General features: G+C 40.2%; 1 protein-coding gene across 1 annotated transcript in view; it reads left to right on the top strand.

The window, feature by feature from the left end:
• LOC136875823 (zinc finger protein 813) overlaps positions 1 to 23,751 on the top strand; it is a 166,276-nt gene that overhangs the window by 96,442 nt on the left and 46,083 nt on the right. The window contains exons 4-5 of the mRNA XM_068228179.1: positions 12,315 to 12,446; positions 14,235 to 14,278. Of these exons, the coding sequence (XP_068084280.1) occupies positions 12,315 to 12,446; positions 14,235 to 14,278 (176 nt within the window). The remainder of the gene's footprint in view (positions 1 to 12,314; positions 12,447 to 14,234; positions 14,279 to 23,751) is intronic.

Raw genomic sequence — 23,751 nt, 5'->3', positions numbered from 1 at the left:
AGGCTGCACAGTGCGGACCATAGTCCACGAGGGAGGTTGAAACCATGTGGCGGCATCTTCACAGAAGGCATTGTCGGGCAGTATTTGTCGTTGAGTCTCTTCTGCCATTCAGCAGAAGTTTGGTAGTTGCTGTTGCACAAGTTCATGGCATCTCTAGTTGGTGATTTTCTGGAACGCAGACGATTAATATTCGCATCGCCAATGTCATTATGTATCGAGAGTTCTGGGTTATTCACTGTTTTACTGAATTCTCTTAGGAGAGTATCTTTACGTCTGAGATCTGGAGGAGGGATATGATTTAGCACTGGTAGGTACTGCACTGTAGTGTTCATCTGGGTATGTGTGGGCACTATTCAGCCAAACAGCAGTCGAGTACACCAACCCTAAAGCTGAACATCTCAGAGTTGCAGCTGTAGATCCCCAAGTTGTTCCACGCAGCTTACGAATTATATTGTTGCGAGTTCATACTTTGGCAGAGACGTTGGAGAGATCCAGTGTGACTCCTCAATGTCTGGTTGTCCATGTACTCATTTAATTCCCTGTTTATTGTTTGGTTGGAGTCCCCAGTGTCTTCAGTCAGGATCTCTCAAGACCTCAGTGACACAGTCTGGAGAGATGGATCACTCTACAAGTTCCTGAAAGTGGTCCCATGTAGGATAACTGCATGACTCCTGAACAACATGGTCGTGTGTACAATGGGACAGCTGTAAGCAGCCAAAGATTGCTGAACAACGGTCTGCCACAGAGGTTTGTTCTCCCTGGATGTTAATATAGTAAGTGAGATTGAATGAAGATGCTGTAAAGTTAATGCAGTGAGCTTGCGTTTGCGATCAACAGTATTCTGTAAGAAGAAAGTCAGCTCCCGGACAAACTATCATTACATTGGTCTGTTTTCAGACCAACTTTGCTTTATGGGAGCGAAAGCTGGGTGGACTAAGGATATCTTATTTATAAGTTAGAAGTAACAGGCATGAAAGTAACAAAAATGATTGCTGGTAAAAACAGGTGGGAACAATGGCAGGACGGTACTCGGAATGAGGATATACAGGCTAGGAAAGGAATGAACTTGATGGATAAACTGATGGATAAAGCACACATAAACCAGCTTCAGTGGTGGGGTCATGTGAGGCAACTGGAGGAGGATAGGTTACCTACAAGAATACTGGACTAGGTTACGGAGAGTAAGAGAGGTAGAGGGAATCCGAGATGATGATGGTTAGACTCAGTTTCTAACAATTTAAAGATAAGAGGTATAGAAGTAAATGAGGCCCCAGCGCTAGGATTGTGGCGACGTTTAGTACATTCACGGAGGCTTGCAGACTGAACGCTGAAAGGCATAATGGTATATAATGATGATGATGTATGTATGTGCAAAGCCATGGTAACAGCTAGTGTACTAATAAATAATTTGTTACGAACTTAAGACATATAACTCTTCTGGGATTCAAGTACGTTGCTCTTGAGAAAGAACTTACTCACTAACAATAATGTTTCTATAAGTGAATCCATAAAGTTGGGTACAAAACTCCATCTTATTAGATGGTATCCCATATTGAATAGGATGATTCATCATCATTTCCCTTTATCCAGCTGTAGCCGGGTAGGGGCAAATATGGTTCCTCTCCACTTTCTTCGGTCTTTCCACCACTCCTGTGTCCCAGTCCAGGTTTCTTTCTATAATGCTGCGTTGGATGGTATCCTTCCATCTCAATCGTGGTCGTCCACGGCCTCTCCTTCCTTGGATTTGCATTTCCATCACCTTTTTTGGCATTCATTCGTCGCTCATTCGCTTTATGTGCCCAGACCATCTTAGTCTGCTCTTCTCTATTCTATCATTCATTTTTTCCACTCCAATTTCTTCCCGGATTTTCTCATTCCTTATTTTGTCTCTTCTACTCTTCCGTATCATACTCCTCAAGAACTTCATTTCGGCTGCCTGTCTTCGACTCTCATCCTTCTTTGTCATTGTCCAAGTTTCTGCTCCGTAAGTTGTTATGGGTACACAATACATCTTGTACATAGTATCCTTTGCTTCCGTTGGCACATCTTTGTCCCATAACATGTTTCTTACACTATGATAGAAACAACTTCCAGCTTGAATCCTTTTACTAATCTCAGCATCCAGTCGAGCATTCTCCATTAATTCACTCCCCAGGTATTTAAACATTTCCACTACTTCCAGGTGCTTGTCTGCAAGTCTAATTTGGCCATTCCTTTCCTTCTCCTCTCTAGTCATAACAAGAGTTTTACTCTTTTCCACACTTATTTTCAATCCACATTCAACTGTTCTTGAACCTTCCTGTCGTCTTCTTCCCAAATCACAATATCATCTGCAAATAACATATTCATTTCTCTTCCTCCATACGCTGCTTTTGCTGTTCTCATGATGTCATCCATTACTATTGTAAACAGGATTGGTGATAGAACACTTCCCTGTCTCAGCCCACTAGTTATTTTGAACCCACCGGGCGAGTTGGTCGTGCGATTACCGGCGCGTGGCTGTGAGCTTGCATCTGGGAGATAGTGGGTTAGAATCCCACTGTCGGTAGCCTTGAAGATGGTTTTCCCATTTCCACACCGGGCGAATGCTGGGGCTGTACCTTAAGGCTGCTTCCTTCCATTTCCTAGGCCTTTCCTATCCCATCGTTGCCATAAGACCTATCTGTGTTGGTGCGACGTTAACCCACTAGCAGAAAAAAATAATATTTTGAACCAACTTGTCCTGTCAACTTGTGTTTGCACACAAATACAACATTCCTTGTATATTGCCATGATAATTTTTACTAATGCCTGCCCGATTCATTTTTGCACCAGACTGTCCGAAACTTTAGTCCTGGGGACACTGTCATATGCCTTTTCAGAGTCATGAATATCATCACCACATCATTCCTATACTCCCATTGCTTTTCCATTAGTTGGCTCATCATGAAAATGGGCTCTGTTGTTGACCTTTCACTTCTGAAACCAAGCTGATTTTCCTGTATCTGATTTTCAACCCTAACCTAATCCTACTTTCCATTATCCTCTCCATTTTCTTAGCAACATGGGATATCAGAGTAATTTCCCTGTAGTTCTTCAATACTTTCTTATCTTCGTTCTTGAAAATTGCCAATCCTCAGAGACCTCCTTATTCTCCCAGACAATCCTCAGGGCTCGATATGTCCGCTGCATTTATCGTCTCCACTGAAATTTCATCTATTCCAGCAGTTTTTCCATTCTTCATCTTTCTTACTGCCATTTGAATTTCATTAATTGTAATTTCTTTACCCATTTCTTCATCAACTAATTGCCTTTCCCGGTGGTCCACTGAATGACTGTCATCAACTTCTAAAAATACTCTCTCCATCTATTTCTTCTGGCTTTGTTAATGTTGTGTCGCCTTCATCGTGCACAAATCTGGCGTTTACTTGATCTCTCTTTTTGTTTCTTCAGATACCATACAATAATTTCTTGCTGCTCTCTGTATCTTCTCTCAACTTCTGTGTGAATAAGGCCCAGCTCTTTCTCTTTTCTTCCTCCAGTAATTTCTTGGCCAAATTCTTTGCCTCCACATATTTTCTTCTACTTTCTTCACTCATAGATGTTTTCCATGCCATTTTCTTTTCCTTCACTTTACTCTTTGTCCTACAATTCCACCAGTGTGTCTCTTTGTCTTTCACATTTCCTGATGTTCTACCACACACCTTTTCTGCACATCCAACCAGTGCTTCCTTAAATCTTATCCATTCATCTTCAATATTCCCCATCTCCGTCGTGCATACCAAGGGTATCATTTCCCTTTGAAATTCTTGTATGCTTTTCTCCTGCAACTTCCATACTTTAATTCTTTTCTCTCTTCTAAATGGGGTTTTTTCATTGTTTCCCACTTTGTTTTCCTATCACAACTCTATGATCTCCACCAAAGGCTTCTTCAAGCATGGCTGTACATCTAAGAAGTTCTTCCGGTGTTCTTTCTTGATGATCAATCATACAGTACAATCTCGCTCAACCGACCGACATTCCGTGTTATCCGACACGGGTAAGCTTAATTTGAACTTTAGGTGGAGGCAATTTTGGGACACCCGGTGTGAAGGGTGCGACCGTGGGACAAGCACTGGCAGTCATGCGGTAGGATTGGTTGGGTGCGGATGTTATAGTTGCAACATCCTCTCTGAGTATGGCAAGTAAACAGAAGAAAGTGATTGGTTAAAGAGACTGGACAAAGGGGAAACTCTTCAAAGAATGGCTTCAGATTATGGTGTTGGACATGTTACAGAGGGAGACTGGAAACTGAAAAGTGGTGCTCTACCAGAGCAACAAGTGATGCACTGAAAATTTAAAAAATGATGAAAAATGTGAGTACGAAAAAGTAAGTGAAGCACTATTTTGTTTGGTTCGCTCAAAACCTGGAAAAGGGCTTGCCAATCTGGCCCTGTTCTGCAAGAAATGGCAGTGTTTAATGAAGGGGACCCTAATTTTACTGCCAGAGCTGGGTGGCTTGATCGTTGGAACAACGGTACGGCATTGGGCAGCTTAATATTTGTGGAGAAAAACTGTCAGCTAAATCCGATGAGGTTGTGAAATTTAAAAGGGAATTTCAAGAAATAATTCTTGCTGAAGGATTAACCGGTGATCAGATTTTTAATTGTGATGAGACCGGGCTGAATTTCAAGATGCTAGCATCAAAACTCTCGCTGTCCAAGCCAAGACGTCTGCACCTGGCTACAATGTAGTAAGGAAAGAGTTACTGTTCTTGCCTGTAGTAATATTACTGGGAACTTAAAAGCAAAATTGCTTATGATCGGTAAAGCAAAGAAGCCTAGCGCATTTAAAAATATTTCCGTTCATGCTCTTCCAGTCCATTACATGAATCAGAAGGCTGCCTGGATGTTTGCTGACTTCTTAAAAGACTGTTCTTTACACAGTTTGTTCCAGATGTAGAAACATTTTCCTAGACAACGCTCCATCACACCCAAATGAAGAGCAACTTAGAAATGATGACATCAAAGTCACGATTCTCCCTCCTAACGTGACGTCATGATGCCGCCAATGGATGAAGGTGTACTGGAAACACTGAAGAGGAAATATCGGCGGAAACTCCTTTCATCCCTGATAGAGAAAATGGTCAGTGGCAAGGACATGATAGAAAAGTTGAAGCGAAACAACATGAAAGACATTGGATACTGGATAGCAAAGTCTTGCGAAAAAGATGAAACGACGACGTTACAAAGTCTTGGAACATATTGTTGAGTGAGTTTGAACATCGAGAGGAGGTGGTGCAAGAAGACATGGAAAATATTGTTCTCTTACTGAATTGCATTCCTGGCTGTGAGGATGCTACGACTCAAGATGTGAGTAAGTAGTGTGCACAAGATCAGCTGTTTGAACTAACTGACCCTGATATTATTGGTTTTGTGAATGCTAACGAAAATGAGCAACAAGAAGAAGAAGACCAAGAACAAGGCACTTCAAAACAAGAGTAGGAAACGATGACTCACAGTGAAGGATTATCGTCGATGGCGAGATCTCGCAGCAAGAAAACGTTAATAAGCAGACATTGTTGAAAAGTTTCTTTTTGTAATAAGACATTTGGACTGTTTTCGTTCAGTCCTCAGTATAGCCGTCCTGTTTGTTTCAGCTCAATGTACTGTACCAGTAAAAGAGCCCGACTCTCAGATTAAAGTAGCATGACTATAGTTCTCAGGGCGAAAAACTGGATTAATTGTAGTTAAGGCTCGGTACAGGAGGTAGGGTCCTATCTACAGAAAAACTTTGACTCAGATTGCACCAAGAGTTTATTCAAATAAGTCATGAATTTGCACATCACCTCTAAGTAGAAATGGATTGTCTTCCTCGTATTCCAATAGTATGGCTCGGGTTCTCCAGCTCACCAAGCCAAGCTGGTTGAAGCATGTTCCAGAAGACTCCAGGGATTCCAGATACTCCAGACAGAGGCAGCTGGACTGTCTGGATTGACGGCGAGTAGAGATGTCTCGAACTCTGAGGCCCGGGTTGAACCCCGGTGATCCAGGCGATGTTGTAGATAGTCACGTACAACCTCAGCCCAATGAGACTGAGAAGATTGATGTTCCCAAGGTCACTAGTAGCACTGAGTCCATGAACACCTTGGATGATCAACTTATAAGCAGAGTTCTTGATAATTGTACATCAAGACTTCCAACACTCCTAAAATGATATGAGTGGTATTAATAATTTAGAGTTCATCACTAGGAAAATCCTCGTCCCTGAATAACTTTTGGCAACGAAAAATACAAGTCCCTTCTTGTGAAATTATAGTTAAACTCAAAGTTCATTACTGGCGAAGGTGCAAGTCTTTGCCTAAACTTGAATGAAAACACAAGTCCATTCACTTGGAAGTTTGAATATATTTAAAGTTAATCACTGGTGAAATTCATAAAGTCTTTGAGTGACCACTGACGAAAACACAAGTCCTTCCACATAAATAAATTCACTGACAAAATTTATAAGTCTTTTAAACCAACATTGGCAAATGTACAAGTCTTTGAGTAAATGTAAGTGAAATCCTAACTTCGTTTAAAGCCGTTGGAAAGTTAAAGTTCATCACTAGCAATGTTAATCAATCACTGTCTATTAGAAGGATGGTATCCTCAACAGTCGCAAGTATTCCACGTAAATAATACAAGTCCATTTCACGAACATTTAGAAAAATTCCAATCTCGAATACTCGTAAATAATACAAGTCCATTCAATGATCACGTAGAAAAGTTCTGGTCTCAAACACATGAAAATAATACAAGTCCATTCAGCGAACACTTAGAAAAGTTTCAGTCTCGAAGGCACGTAAATAATACAAGTCCATTCAATGAACACTTAGAAGAATTCTTGTCTCGAACCCATGTAAATAATACAAGTCCATTTCACGAACACTTAGAAAAATTCCCGCTTCGAAGACACGTAAATAATACAAGTCCAAACACTTAGAAAAGTTACAAGTCCATTTAATTAACACTTGTAAATATTCTAAGTTCAATTACGAAGACTTAGAAAATTTTCTACAACACTCGAAGTCTTATGAGTCCACTTTATAGTACTTGGAAGAATCGTCTTCCCACACTTGTATAATGACAGAGTTCCACGATGATAGTAGCAGCAAGAGTGTCCCCGCTGACTACTCAGCTGAGACTGTGTGAATAGACTACAGTAGGTCCTCCTTTTATTCAATCCGGGATGTCTACGTCATAATATGGTTTGATTGAATATCTCCGGAATCCCTCGATGGATTTGCTTGAAACTCGAGCATTGGGACGTTTAGGTGATCCCAAACAAGATGACATATAGCTCGATTCGCTAGCATCATTATTATAGAAATTTCAAAATTTTCTCCATCGAACTCTCTAGAACAAGTGACGTGGAATCTAGAAAATACCAGTCAAGGCTGGTAACACGTGTTGAGACGAGCGGGCGGTCTAGCTAGCCCCTGTGGCTACGTCACAGCTCACAGTCGTCATACACTCGCTAGCTGGTCCTCGCTGCTGGTAAAGAAACCAGGCGCGCTCGGAACATTACGCGTGGTAAATAAACGTAACTTATGCTCAAAAAATACTTCAGGTCATAACCGGTACAGTACTCCAGGTCCCGTTTAGGTCGGATAATCGAGACTCTACTGTAGTCTTTGTTCGTCTATCTCCCCAGCCATACCTTGTAATCTTCTGACTGTTTTTCTTCCTAAACCACGTGTTTCCAACAATCATTTGGTTCCTCATGCAAAAATCCACCAACAACTCGCCTTCTGGATTTACATTTCCATATCCAAAGGGCCCTACAACATCTTCCTTTCCTTTTAGATCTCCCATCAGTAGCACTTCTATCTGTCTCTGTATGCAAGCCGTTTGTGGGGCATACAACTAGAATGTATCTATCATGCCATTTTCAAACTGGAGTCTCATCATCATCTTATTGCTGACTCATTCCACATATTCTTGGATTTCTTCTCTAAGTATGATGCCCATTCCATTTTTTGCTAGAGGTCCTTTACTATAATGCAGCCTGTATCCTTCTTTCAGAGGAATCTCCGCTGTACCCCTCTTCTTGGTCTCACACAGTCCAAGTATGGCTATATTTTTTTCTTTCATGAAGTCAACCAGGTCTTGTGTCTTTCCCGTCAGTGTCAGGACATTTACTGTCGCAATCTTGATGTAGTTTGGTGCTGGTTGCCCAATTATACAGAAAAACTAAAGTTGATGAATTTGGGACTTACCTTAAATCACAATTCAGTTGTTGGATAAGTGAAGGGAATAATGTGGATACACTTTGGGCTAAATTTAAAGGAATCATTTGGGAAGGAGAGAAGAGATTTGTACCTGTTAAGAAGGGTAAAATGACCTCAGACCCTGTTTATTACACAAGGGAAATAAGAAAATTAAAAAGAAAATGTAGAATAGTAAACAGGAAAATCAAAGAAGGTAGGGAGAGTAGAGAAAGTAGAAAACAGCTAATTAGGGAACTGAATAGAGTGAAAAAGGAAGCAAAAGAGAATTATATGAATGGCATTCTTCAAGAGGGTAATGACCACAAAGGGAAATGGAAAAAGCTGTATTCATATATCAGGAATCAAACAGGAAAAGGAATCCAAATTCCTACAATGGTGGGAGAAGGGGGTGAACACTATTTAACAGATACTGAGAAAGCAAACCTCTTTAGTAGGGAATTTAGAGATTCAGTAGATGATTGTCAAGAGTTGGAAACCGAAACAGAAGATAGCGAGGGAGAGACACAGAGGGAAACAAGAAGCTTCTCATTCACAAATGAAGATATTTTCAGAGAAATCCAACTGCTTCAGCAAGGAAAAGCAGCAGGAAGTGATCAAATTACTGGGGAGGTATTAAAGACAATGGGGTGGTATATAGTGCCTTATTTAAAATTTCTCTTTGACTATGTCATAAATAATAGTGTGATACCAAAGAAATGGAAGGAATCTATAATAATACCAATTTATAAAGGAAAGGGTGATAAAAGGAAACCTGAGAACTACAGACCAATCAGCCTGACCAGTACAGTTTGTAAAATACTGGAGAGTTTAATAGCAAAGTACATCAGAGGGATATGTGATGATAAAAATTGGTTCATGAGGAGCCAGTATGGATTTAGAAAGAAATTTTTTTGCGAGGCACAACTGGTGGGATTTCAGCAGGACATATCAGATCAGTCAGATTCAGGAGGCCACTTAGATTGCATAGCCATAGATCTTTCCAAAGCCTTTGATAGAGTGGAACATGGAATATTATTAAAGAAATTGGAGGGAATAGGATTGGATGTAAGGGTTACACGTTGGATAAAACGTTTCTAAATTCAAGGGCTCAGAAAGTCAAAGTAGGAAATAATATATCACAGGAAGAGAAAGTTTGGAAGGGTATTGCACAGGGTAATATAATCGGTCCGTTACTTTTCTTAATATACGCAAATGATTTAGGGAACAATATAACATCGAAAATAAGATTGTATGCAGATGACATAATTGTTTATAGGGAAATAAATAACATTGAGGATTGTTCAGAATTACAAAGAGACCTTGACAGTATCCAAGAATGGGTTGAAGAAAATAATATGAAGATTAATGGAGGCAAATCAACTGTTACAACATTTACAAACAGGAGCTTTAAAACTGAATTTGAATGTACTTTGGATGAGGTAGTTATCCCAAAAGATGGCAAGTGCAAATACTTAGGTGTGAGATTTGAAAGTAATTTGCACTGGAAGGGTCATGTTGATGACATTGTTGGGAAAGCATACAGATTGTTACATGTCATAATGAGACTACTTAAAGGATGCAACAAAGAATTAAAAGAAAAAAGTTACTTAAGTATGGTTCGTCCATTATTGGAATATGCAAACAGTGTTTGGGATCCTCACCAAGAATACCTAATAAAAGAACTAGATGGTGTACAGAGGAAAGCAGCAAGGTTTGTAACAGGGGATTTCAGGAGAAAGAGTAGTGTATCAGAAATGTTATAGGAACTTGGGTGGGAAACTTTAAGTAAGAGAAGGGAGAAAACTAGACTTACAGGATTATATAGAGCCTATACAGGAGAAGAAGCATGGGGAGATACCCGTGAGAGGCTTCGGTTGGAAAATAATTATATTGGTAGAACTGACCACAAGTACAAAATTAGAAGGAATTTTAGCAGAAGCGATTGGGGTAAATTTTCTTTCATTGGGAAGGGCGTGAAGGAGTGGAACAGTTTACCAGGGGTAGTGTTTGATCCTTTTCCAAAATCTGTACAGATATTCAAGAAGAGAATAAACAACAACAGAGATAATAAATTAAATGTTAGAGGGCATTCGACCAGTGCAGGATATTGTAAATAATAAATGTGTGTGATTAAATTAATGCCATCCCCTGGTCTAAGGAGTTTGGACAGCCCAGGTAGGGGACTGCCTGTAGGGGTGAAGTACAGTGGGGACTTCGAGGGCCCTGGGACCGCTACGGTAGCTGTGAAGGCCCTTCAGGAACTCTGAAAAGTGGTGGCAAAAGGGGCCCTGGTTAAGACGCAGCAGGTAGTTATGCTACTTAGGTTCCAAAATGGGTAAAATATAAATATGTAAATAAATTCAGTGTTAATTTTAATCTTATACCAGTTGTATAGTATTATTAGAAGTAATTTCACATACCGTACTGTATATGAGTTGACTATGTTTGTAAGATATTATAAGTAGAATTTTGTAAACAATATAAATTTATTAAGGATGATGTGTGTGTTTAATAGAAAAAATTATTAGCGTAAATTGTATAATATTGTATTCTAGGAAAATTTTCTTCGTCTCCTGTTAATTTAAAATTTAGTGCTTGACAATAATGTATTTTAGTGTACCATTTGCCACCGAGGTAGACACCTCATTTGCAAATAAAGAGATTTTGATTTGATTTTGATTCTCACAGTTCTCCCAGCACCCAAAGAGCTGCGCGTCCCTCTTAACAGGGTACTCCCTAACCTTTTCCGAGGCACCATATATGCTTTATCCATGTAGGGTATTGTTACGTTGGGCTCGCCGCACCCAAAGGCATTTTATACCTACTGTCAAGTTCACACTTAGGCCACTCCTAACATGGAGACAGACGCCTTACCTAGCCACTTCTCTGGAGTACAGACACTACGGGTTTTCCCCTTCCACCATCTCCACCGAACTGAAGTCCATCTTCTCTGGCATAGATACCGTTGAGGACTCCACCCATAACCTAGGTCAGGGAGACCCCTGGAGAGAGCACATCCCAGTATTTGAAAGCCCCCAGGAATTTTGCTATCTGTTGGTCTGTGGGTCTTATTGGGTATTTTAACCAGCCCCGCCCTACATAGAGTAGGGGCCTCCTATCTGCCAACTGAGGACACACTCTTTCGGAAATTAACCTCAACCACAAAGGCTAAGCATGATGAGTTCAACCATCACTACGGAATGAAGTTCATCACCTGTAATCTTTGTTATGCTCATAGACAATTGTACCTTTGAGCATTCAGTCTGCAAACCTCTGTGAATTAACTATAAACTGCACTGCACCTTGTAAGTTTTCCAGTCCATCAACAGTAATGCAAGATTCAACGAGAGAAGGGGCTTAGAGGAGAAAACAGAATATGGCTCGCAGCAAAACTGTTGAATTAATATCAGAATGATGTGTGTGGTTTTCGAAAGAATCAACATTCATCATTGCCTCTACCTCTCTTACCCTCCATGACTGAGACCATTAATCTCTTTTCTCCATTCGCTTCACATTACTCTAACACTGTACCTGTTTTATATTCATTTTCATTGGTAAAGTGAATAGTCAAAGTGTGTGAGTGGTGAGAGTCCTGTGTTTGCAGGTGATTTGTTAAAGTCAGTGTTCACAAAGGATCTTTGTGTGCTACAAACCACAAAGCTGGACGTACATTATTATCACGTGGATGTCCCCGGTGGTGCATACAGTACGTTGAAATATTATGAATAATACGTCCCAAACTTGGACATCCGCTCCACCGAATGGGTGGGTTGTACTCACAGAATTCAAGAAATTTTTAAATTCTTTTATATTTTTTATTTAGTGCAAACATATTGTTTTGAGTACTTTGGATGAGTTATTTCAACTGTATTATCATTCATGATGTTGGTTGTTAAATGATCCAGCCATAAAAAATTGAAAACCTTAACTTTTCCACCTTACCTATCCATTTACCAAGAAATTAAGTGACCATTTTTTATTGAATCAAAGGGAAATAATGTATTTTGTTAGGCTTGTTCAGGAACAATCATTTCAAAATTATTTCTATACCATATTTGTCCTGTTTATAAAAGTTTTCTTTTAAATGAAGCACCTACTTTCTTAGGAAGCAGTTCAACAAGCATCCTTGATTGGTGATGGAGAACTAACGAATATTAAGGAAGAAGTTACAGCCTTCCCCCTGCCGATTATAGAGCTCAAACCATTATCTCCAGCTACTGAGGAAAATTTCCTGAGTGTAAGTAAGAATGCCTGTAGATGTATTTATTTGACGTGTGGATTTCTAATGTTAGTAAAGATAAAAATGTAATCTGCATTTGTAATTACTTCAGTAGTTCTAATCTTCATGTTACAATTTTGTGGAGCTTTCTGTTATGAATTTTAGTTACATGTCTTTTGTGGAGAAAAGGGTTTAACCCTTTGGCACTCAGCCTATATTCAGCGGTTTGCTCGAAGACACTCAAACTAATTTCTGTGATTTTCCAAACCAAATTCAACACGTAAACAGTTTAACACGTATTAAAATAAAATAAGTCACACTAACTATGGGCATTTCAGAAATGAATATACCTAGGACGTATTGTTATTGGTAAAGCCAAAAAAATATATATATATATTAAATTTGGAAAATAAATTATGGTTTTCAATGACAGAAAAATCAGACATTATTGCATCTTCCTTCTTTACTCTTAGACGGAAAGAAAGAACATTTAATTCTGAATAATTTTATATCAATATGATGTGTGTTTTGCAATTAACTCATGAAGCATGACACAAAGTTATTCACTGTACTTGTAACGGTCATCGATCTCAGGTCCTCGCGGTCCGATGCACGGTGAGCAGCTGTGACTGTGTCATTTCCCACATAACGGGAATCACTTTCGGCAAGAGAAGGTCATTATTATTGTCTAAATCATCTGAAAATTCAAGGATATCGGCCTCATTCCGCCTTGAATATGGCCTAGTCGTTACGATAAAAAAGATGACTCAAGCACGTGTAACAACGGAGTTACAAAAAGGATTAAAATTATAGTTTGTGAAGTACAGCGAACACACAATATATCAAAGAAACGAAATAAACTCTAAACTAAACTCATAGCAAGGTCAAATTGTTGTATTCATAAGCTAATCAAAACAGATCCATGCAATAACAACTTCAAATAACCACAACATAAACATTCACGGTCAACAGATTTCATTTGTCGAAAATAAAAATATTTTGCTGGGCTGGTGGATATATCTGTAGAGTAAAACGCAAATTCAATGCTTTAAGGTACCGTCATGATCAACTGTTACGATTTAACAGCCACGCAAATGACCAAAATCCCTAAATAGGACAGAGCGGATGTATCGGCACGGTGAGCTTTCTCGCCATAACCTCTCGCGCCGATAGATCGGCACGCTGAGTGCTTAAGGGTTAAAAGAAACTAGTGACAAGATATGTGAAGAATCATTACTTCAAGTATATTGATTGACTTATTTCATTTGAGGGACAGTTTCTTGCAGTTCCATGTTCTTACCTTCTACATCTGTTAACATTACAGGTAAAGCGATGAATTTTCCATTATACTTTCATATTGTGTTCTTTAAATTAGTTAATTGATTTGAATAAAGCTAATAGTAAATAAAGAGTATTTGTTTTGGTGTGCTGATAAGTAATTGCTTTCCTAAAAGTAGCGTCTATGATGATATGTATATGAAATATATAAGAAGTTCCTTGTGCTGTGTGAGTCTGGGATGGCTTGGTCGTTACTTTGCTGGTATGTTTATTTGCTTGCCTCTTCTCAGGCTTCACATTGTCCTTCTTACTTCTGACTTTTGTTGTTCTTCATCCTGACTTAATTCTTTATTCAAGCTCCAGTACCATTACGTGTACAGGTAATTGATCAGTCATTATGAGTCACTAGAGATCTAAGAAGTCAGTTGTAGCTTCTCAATAATTAAGTAGGGGAACAATGTCTTTACTGTTGCTTAACATCAAGAACATAATCAGAAATTAATTGTCATTTTCCTTCATCTTCTACAGGATGTGAAAGAAGAGGATGAACCTGGGGAAACAGTTCCACAAGAGTGAGTACACAAGTGTTTTGAAATGCTGTTGAAGGGAGTGTAAGATGGCTGAATTGGGCGTATCAGTCGTACAACCTCAGCTACTGTTTGAGGCATATTGTATTTTCTTCCTGTGAGTTGATATCACTTTACTCCACCAGATAGCAGCACGAGAACTCTTTATCCGAACTTTAATTAGTTTTGACGGGTGAACACTGAATGTGTCACCTGCCAGTCGAATGGACTGTCCCTGGATTTCTAAAATGAAACTTTCTCTGTCAGGTTTGAACTGGCGTGGTCACACACTCAAGGATAACGTCCTTCCACTGTTCTGTAGCTACAGCTATCTCTGTCGGGTTTGAACTGGCGATGTCACTATCACAAGGAAAACGTCCTTCCACTGCTCCGTGGCTGCAGCTATCTCTGTCTGGTTTGAACTGGCGATGTCAGTATTGCGAATATAAAGTCCTACCACTGCTCGGTAGCTGCAGCTATCTCTGTCGGGTTCGAACTGGCGTGGTCACATTCTCAACGATAACGTCCTTCCAATGTTCTGTAGCTACAGCTATCTCTGTCGGGTTTGAGCTGGCGATGTCAGTATCGCGAGGATAATGTCCTTCCACTGTTCTGTAGCTGCAGCTATCTCTGTCGCGTTTGAGCTGGTGATGTCAGTATCAAAAGGATAATGTCCTTCCACTGTTCTGTAGCTGCAGCTATCTCTGTCGCGTTTGAGCTGGTGATGTCAGTATCACAAGGATAATGTCCTACCACTGTTCCGTAGCTGCAGCTATCTCTGTCGGGTTTGAGCTGGTGATGTCAGTATTGTGAATATAAAGTCCTACCACTGCTCCGTAGCTGCAGCTATCTCTGTCGGGTTTCAGCTGGCGATGTCAGTATCGCGAGGATAAAGTCCTACCACTGCTCCGAAGCTGCAGCTATCTCAGTCGGGTTTGAGCTGGCGATGTCAGTATTGCGAATATAGAGTCCTACCACTGCTCTGTAGCTGCAGCTATCTCTGTCGGGTTTGAGCTGGCGATGTCAGTATTGCGAATATAGAGTCCTACCACTGCTCCGTAGCTGCAGCTATCTCTGTCTGGTTTGAGCTGGCGATGTCAGTATTGCGAATATAGAGTCCTACCACTGTTCTGTAGCTGCAGCTATCTCTGTCTGGTTTGAGCTGGCGATGTCAGTATTGCGAATATAGAGTCCTACCACTGCTCCGTAGCTACAGCTATCTCTGTCGGGTTTGAACTGGCGATGTCAGTATCGCGAGGATAAAGTCCTACCACTGTCCCGTAGCTGCAGCTATCTCATCAAATCAAAATCTCTTTATTTGCAAATGAGGTGTCTACCTCGGTGGCAAATGGTACACTAAAATACATTATTGTCAAGCACTAAATATTAAATTAACAAGAGAAGAAATTTTTCCTATAATACAGTATTATACAATTTACGCTAACAATGTTTTCTATTACACACATAGCTCATCCTTAATAAATTTATATTGTTTACAAAATTCTAATTATAATATATCCTGTACTACTTACAAATATAGTCAACTGATATACAGTATGTGGAATTGCTTCAAATGATACTATAAAACTGGTATAACATTAATATTTACATTGCATTTATTTATTTACTATTTTTTTTTTACCCGTTCTGGATCCTAAGTAGCATAACGACCTGCTGCGTCTTAACCAGAGCCCCTTTTGCCACCACTTTTCAGAGTTCCTGAAGGGCCTTCACAGCTACCGTAGCGGTCCCAGGGCCCTCGAAGTCCCCACTGTACTTCACCCCTACAGGCAGTCCCCAACTTTGGCTGTCCAAACTCCTTAGACCAGGGGATGGAATTAATTTATTCACACATATTTTTTATTTACAATATACTGCACTGGTCGAATGCCCTCTAACACTTCATTTATTTTCTCTGTTGCTGTTTATTCTCTTCTTGAATATCTGTACAGATTTTGGAAAAGGATCAAACACGACCCCTGGTAAACTGTTCCACTCCTTCACACCCTTCCCAACGAATGTAAATTTACCCCAATCGCTTCTGCTAAAATTCCTTCTAATTTTATATTTGTGGTCAGTCCTGCCGATATAATTATTTTCAAACTGAAGCCTCTCACGGATATCTCCCCACGCTTCTTCTCCTGTATAGGCTCTATATAATCCTGTAAGTCTAGTTTTCTCCCTTCTCTTACTTAAAGTTTCCCACCCAAGTTCCTTTAACATTTCTGATACACTGCTCTTTCTCCTGAAATCCCCTGTTACAAATCTTGCTGCTTTCCTCTGCACACTATCTATTTCTTTTATTAGGTATTCTTGGTGGGGATCCCAAACACTGTTTGCATATTCCAATAATGGACGAACCATACTCAAGTAACTTTTTTCTTTTAATTCTTTGTTGCATCCTTTAAGTAGCCTCATTATGACATGTAATGATCTGTATGCTTTCCCAACAATGTCATCAATATGACCCTTCCAGTGCAAATTACTTTCAAATCTCACACCTAAGTATTTGCACTTGCCATCTTTTGGGATAACTACCTCATCCAAAGTATATTCAAATTCAGTTTTAAAGCTCCTGTTTGTAAAAGTTGTAACAGTTGATTTGCCTCCATTAACCTTCATATTATTTTCTTCAACCCATTGTTGGATACTTTCAAGGTCCCTTTGTAATTCTGAACAAACCTCAATGTTGTTTATTTCTCTATAAACAATTATGTCATCTGCATACAATCTTATTTTTGATGTTATATTGTTCCCTAAATCATTTGCGTATATTAAGAAAAGTAACGGACCGATTATACTACCCTGTGCAATTCCCTTCCAAACTTTCTCTTCCTGCGATACATTATTTCCTACTTTGACTTTCTGAATCCTTGAATTTAGAAATGCTTTTATCCAACGTGTAACCCTTACGTCCAATCCTTTTCCCTCCAATTTCCTTAATAATATTCCATGTTCCACTCTATCAAAGGCTTTGGAAAGATCTATGGCTATGCAATCTAACTGACCTCCTGAATCCAACTGATCTGATATGTCCTGCTGAAATCCCACCAGTTGTGCCTCACAAGAAAATTTCTTTCTAAATCCATACTGGCTCCTCATGAACCAATTTTTATCATCACATATCCCTCTGATGTACTTCGATATTAAACTCTCCAGAATTTTACAAACTATACTGGTCAGGCTGATTGGTCTGTAGTTCTCTGGTTTCCTTTTATCACCCTTTCCTTTATAAATTGGTATTATTATAGATTCCTTCCATTCCTTTGGTATTACACTATTATTTATGACATAGTCAAAGAGAAATTTTAAATAAGGCACTATATACCACCCCATTGTCTTTAATACCTCCCCAGTAATTTGATCACTTCCTGCAGCTTTTCCTTGCTGAAGCAGTTGGATTTCTCTGAAAATATCTTCGTTTGTGAATGAGAAGCTTCTTGTTTCCCTCTGTGTCTCTCCCTCGCTATCTTCTGTTTCGGTTTCCAACTCTTGACAATCATCTACTGAATCTCTAAATTCCCTACTAAATAGGTTTGCTTTCTCAGTATCTGTTAAATAGTGTTCATCCCCTTCTCCCACCATTGTAGGAATTTGGACTCCTTTTCCTTTTTGATTCCTGATATATGAATACAGCTTTTTCCATTTCCCTTTGTGGTCATTACCCTCTTGAAGTATGCCATTCATATAATTCTCTTTTGCTTCCTTTTTCACTCTATTCAGTTCCCTCATTAGCTGTTTTCTAGTTTCTCTACTCTCCCTACCCTCTTTGATTTTCCTGTTTACTATTCTACATTTTCTTTTTAATTTTCTTATTTCCCTTGTATAATAAACAGGGTCTGAGGTCATTTTACCCTTCTTAACAGGTACAAATCTCTTCTCTCCTTCCCAAATAATTCCTTTAAATTTAGCCCAAAGTGTATCCACGTTACTCCCTTCACTTATCCAACAACTGAATTGTGATTTAAGGTAAGTCCCAAATTCATCAACTTTAGTATTTCTGTACAATTTCTTGTCTTGTGTAACCCTCTTATTAAGCCTTTTTGGTACGAGTCCTACATCCATTATTACAGCCTTATGGTCTCCTATTCCTTCAATTACCTCAGTTTTATCAACAATTTCCCATGGTTTAACCAAGAATACATCTAGTAAGTTATTGAGACGAGTTGGTTCTTGTACTACTTGTGTAAATCCTCCCTCCCAAATTAACTTATTTGCCAGTTTCTGTTCATGGGCTTCACTTGCAGCTCCTTTCCATTCAACTTCAGGCAAATTTAGATCTCCCCCAATTATTACCATATCATTATTATTGTTTTTATGTGTATAATCTATTATTTTTTCAAAGATTTCCATGTCTCTTTCCTCTCTTCCAGGCCTGTATGTTCCTATAATTCCCACCTCCTTCATATTGTCACAAACTAATTTTATCCCTAATATTTCATCACTTTCGTCGGTAAACCATTCATGTGAACAGTAAGTTTCCTTCACCAGAATAAACACCCCCCCCTCCCTTTTTATCTCCTCGGTCTCTACGATAGACTGTGTACCCTTCTGGAAATATTTCTCTATTACCCACCCCTTCTTTCAACCACGATTCCACTCCTATCACCACATCAGTCTCATAAGATTCCATCAATATACCGAATTTTAATTGCTTATTTACTACACTTTGACAGTTTACCAAGAGCAATCTCAGACCCCCTTCCTCCCTAAAACTTGACTGTTGCAATTGGGTAACTTGAAATTCCTTACTATCCTGAGTTTCTTTTTCTAGTTGACTGAGCCAGCTTGAAGTACAGCTGGCTCTTTCTACTAGTTTTCCTGGTCAGTATTATAACTCAAGGGAGTTGCCTGTTTTACAGTACATATCTTATGATTAATAAAATCTAGAACAATATTTGCTATCTTTCGTTTACCTGAATTGTTTAGATGGAGGCCATGTTTTGTATAACAGTATCTCTCAAAACTGCTGCATTCAATAACCTGAGTATTCCGAAAATGTTTACAAATTTTAACAATATCTGTATTGACCTTGTCCACTTCAATGTTCACACACGAGTCTCTACTCAAATCATGCCTGTGGGGCACGTTCACTACAAAAACGTTAGTGTGGGTCAGCTTCCCTAGTGTATGTTTAAGTTGTGATCTTACATTCTTGGCGTCGTCGCGAGCTACGTCGTTCGTCCCACCGATGATAAGCACTGCATCGCCGCTCCCGAAGTTCCTAGTTGCTGCTTCTACGTTTTCCACAACACTGCTGATAGGAGCTCCTGGATATATTTCTCCGGTTGCTGCTATATTCTCGTCGTTAATCACTCCTGCAATTCTCCTTCCTTGGCTATCACCAAACACAGCTACCTTCGCTAATTTAGGCCTAACTGGGTCTTGAATCTGAATTCTAGGCCTAAATTTTAAACTCGGCACGGCAACGGATCGCGATGATTTGATTTCACGCGCGCGATCACTTTCTTCCAGAATTAAATTATTTAGGGCAGAAAACCTATTTCTAATGTTTATTTCCGGAAATTCAGTTGTAGATTTCTTCTTAGCCGGCCATCCACGAACTACTTGACACCACGTGCTCGAGTTTGTTACTTGTACCGGTATATCACTCGAAGAATGGTCAGTCCCAAATTCTAGCGATCGCAGTCTTTGTTTTAATTCTTGATTTTCAACTTTAAGAGTCTCATTGTCCTTTTTTAGAATGTTTATAATTTCTAATGCACTTTTATATTCCTCATCGATTGTTTTCGATGCTTCGTCAACGCCGTCCCCAACAACAACATTCCGAACACACTGCTCACAAATCCAGTCAACATTTTCATTAGTTTTTACGTCTCTAGGGCAATTTCCGCACTTATAATGCCACCATCGATCACATGAATCACACAACATTCCATTTTTCACTACTTTTCGACATTTTCCGCACTTTTCGTCACATTTTATGGTTAATTTACTCAGAGAATAAAACACTACGTCGTCATTACCGGGCGCCATTTTGAAAAAATGAGCTGGCGATGTCAGTATTGCGAATATGAAGTCCTACCACTGTTCTGTAGCTGCAGCAGTCTCTGTCGGGTTTGAGCTGGCGATGTCAGTATTGCGAATATAAAGTCCTACCACTGTTCTGTAGCTGCAGCTATCTCTGTCGGATTTGAGCTGGCGATGTCAGTATTGTGAGGATAATGTCCTACCACTGCTCCGTAGCTGCAGCTATCTCTGTCTGGTTTGAGCTGGCGATGTCAGTATTGCGAATGTAGAGTCCTACCACTGTTCTGTAGCTGTAGCTATCTCTGTCTGGTTTGAGCTGGCGATGTCAGTATTGCGAATATAGAGTCCTACCACTGTTCTGTAGCTGCAGCTATCTCTGTCTGGTTTGAGCTGGCGATGTCAGTATTGCGAATATAGAGTCCTACCACTGCTCCGTGGCTGCAGCTATCTCTGTCAGGTTTGAGCTGGCGATGTCAGTATTGCGAGGATAATGTTCTACCACTGTCCCGTAGCTGCAGCTATCTCTGTCGGATTTGAGCTGGCGATGTCAGTATTGCGAGGATAATGTCCTACCACTGCTCCGTAGCTGCAGCTATCTCTGTCTGGTTTGAGCTGGCGATGTCAGTATTGCGAATATAGAGTCCTACCACTGTTCTGTAGCTGCAGCTATCTCTGTCTGGTTTGAGCTGGCGATGTCAGTATTGCGAATATAGAGTCCTACCACTGCTCCGTAGCTGCAGCTATCTCTGTCTGGTTTGAGCTGGCGATGTCAGTATCGTGAGGATAAAGTCCTACCACTGCTCTGTAGCTGCAGCTATCTCTGTCGGGTTTGAGCTGGCGATGTCAGTATTGCGAATATAGAGTCCTACCACTGCTCTGTAGCTGCAGCTATCTCTGTCGGGTTTGAGCTGGTGATGTCAGTATTGCGAATATAGAGTCCTACCACTGCTCTGTAGCTGCAGCTATCTCTGTCGGGTTTGAGCTGGTGATGTCAGTATCGCGAGGATAATGTCCTTCCACTGTTCTGTAGCTGCAGCTATCTCTGTCTGGTTTGAGCTGGCGATGTCAGTATTGCGAGGATAAAGTCCTACCACTGCTCTGTAGCTGCAGCTATCTCTGTCGGGTTTGAGCTGGCGATGTCAGTATTGCGAATATAAAGTCCTACCACTGCTCCGTAGCTGCAGCTATCTCTGTCGGGTTTGAGCTGGCGATGTCAGTATTGCGAATATAGAGTCCTACTACTGCTCTGTAGCTGCAGCTATCTCTGTCTGGTTTGAGCTGGCGATGTCAGTATTGCGAGGATAAAGTCCTACCACTGTTCCGTAGCTGCAGCTATCTCTGTCTGGTTTGAGCTGGCGATGTCAGTATTGCGAGGATAAAGTCCTACCACTGCTCCGAAGCTTCAGCTATCTCTGTCTGGTTTGAGCTGGCGATGTCAGTATCGCGAGGATAATGTCCTACCACTGTTCCGTAGCTGCAGCTATCTCTGTCGGGTTTGAGCTGGCGATGTCAGTATCGCGAGGATAAAGTCCTACCACTGTCCCGTAGCTGCAGCTATCTCTGTCTGGTTTGAGCTGGCGATGTCAGTATTGCGAATATAGAGTCCTACCACTGCTCTGTAGCTGCAGCTATCTCTGTCTGGTTTGAGCTGGCGATGTCAGTATTGCGAGGATAAAGTCCTACCACTGCTTCGTAGCTGCAGCTATCTCTGTCGGGTTTGAGCTGGCGATGTCAGTATCGTGAGGATAAAGTCCTACCACTGCTCTGTAGCTGCAGCTATCTCTGTCGGGTTTGAGCTGGCGATGTCAGTATCGCGAGGATAAAGTCCTACCACTGCTCTGTAGCTGCAGCTATCTCTGTCGGGTTTGAGCTGGCGATGTCAGTATCGCGAGGATAAAGTCCTACCGCTGCTGCGTAGCTGCAGCTATTTTAAAGTACACTATCTACCACCCCCTACTCTGCTACCATTACACATCAACCCAATATACGCGCAGATACTTACCTCACTTACCTCTCTTCACAAATTGCCGTGGATGGACTGGAACGAACTAGAACAGTTCGGAGCTGGACCCGTGGGTAGACAAAAGGGGAGCGAGGGCCAGAAAGGCAAGAACTTATAACCCCCATGAATAAAAAATGGATCAAAAGAAAATGGGGTTTATTATAAACACACATAATATGAAAATGAAAATAAAAATGGGAAACTGCATTAAGATTTACTTACATAACTGCAGAAAAATAGAACATCAGGTAGTATACCATTGAATGACATACGGCGACAATACACACGATCGCACTACTCACTTCCTTATGACCACATAGAAATACAAATTCGTTTCGGAAAAATGATGTGACGTGGAACACGTTATCGAAGGAATCACATAATGGAACCTTAAAGGGATAATACAGTCGTACTAATGCGGACCGCGCACATATCAACAGTTAGCATCCAAATGAGCTTTCGCATGATGCTAGCGCATCACAACAACAATGCCAAAGGAGCAGAAGCTAAAGAACAAGAAAATGTTGCCACAGTTACAAAAACAAAATCTAATCCCCGACAATGGAGCAGATAATGGCGTAGAAATATTAAATAGCACACCACACATGGCTCGAACCGACCAACTAAAACGAAAAATAAAAGAAAAAGAAAGAAAAATTAAAATGACGATATACGGAGAGTGCTATAAACCGTACGTATGAACAAGAAGAGAGACCCAGAGCAGACCGGTAATGCCAAGGCGTGACGTATACAATCGCACAGGATAGCGACGGATATCAAGGATTCACGAGCATGGTTTGAACACCACAGATACAATGCTAGACTGCCGCAAAAACAGGCAAGGCTGATCCAAATATAATCATAGCAATCATGACATTCGTTGACCCACTATCCGGGACATGCAAATTGCCTCACCTATTTAAGTAGCGTCAAATCACACAATATAGCAATGCTCAGCCATGATTCCAAACGATAAGGAAACAGAAGTGCATGGTTATTATTACAAGATATTAGAATCATTCTGTATTGACGGTTTTCACTTTACAATGGCGAAAAATGAAAGTATCCTCCTATTCAATACATCATATAATCCGTCATTAGACGGAGTAAACAAGTTCAGACATGTTTCGGCTCGTTTGAGCCATCTTCAGTGAAAAAAATTAGGGGGGTTGGAATAATTTACATAATATGAGTTGAAAAAATGCTAAAAAACATAATGAAAGCGCTCTCTTTTTTTTGTTTTTTCATTTGCGCTTTCATTATGTTTTTTAGCAGTTTTTCAACTCATATTATGTAAATTATTCCAACCCCCCTAATTTTTTTCACTGAAGATGGCTCAAACGAGCCGAAACATGTCTGAACTTGTTTACTCCGTCTAATGACGGATTATATGATGTATTGAATAGGAGGATACTTTCATTTTTCGCCATTGTAAAGAGAAGTGCATGGTCTCAAAACCCACAAACACACAGGCCCAAACAAACAC

Source organism: Anabrus simplex, chromosome 6 (genome assembly GCF_040414725.1).
Source record: "Anabrus simplex isolate iqAnaSimp1 chromosome 6, ASM4041472v1, whole genome shotgun sequence".
Lineage (NCBI taxonomy): Eukaryota > Metazoa > Arthropoda > Insecta > Orthoptera > Tettigoniidae > Anabrus > Anabrus simplex.
The sequence above is the reverse complement of the archived record's forward strand: the minus strand, read 5'-3'. Positions and strand labels throughout refer to the sequence as shown.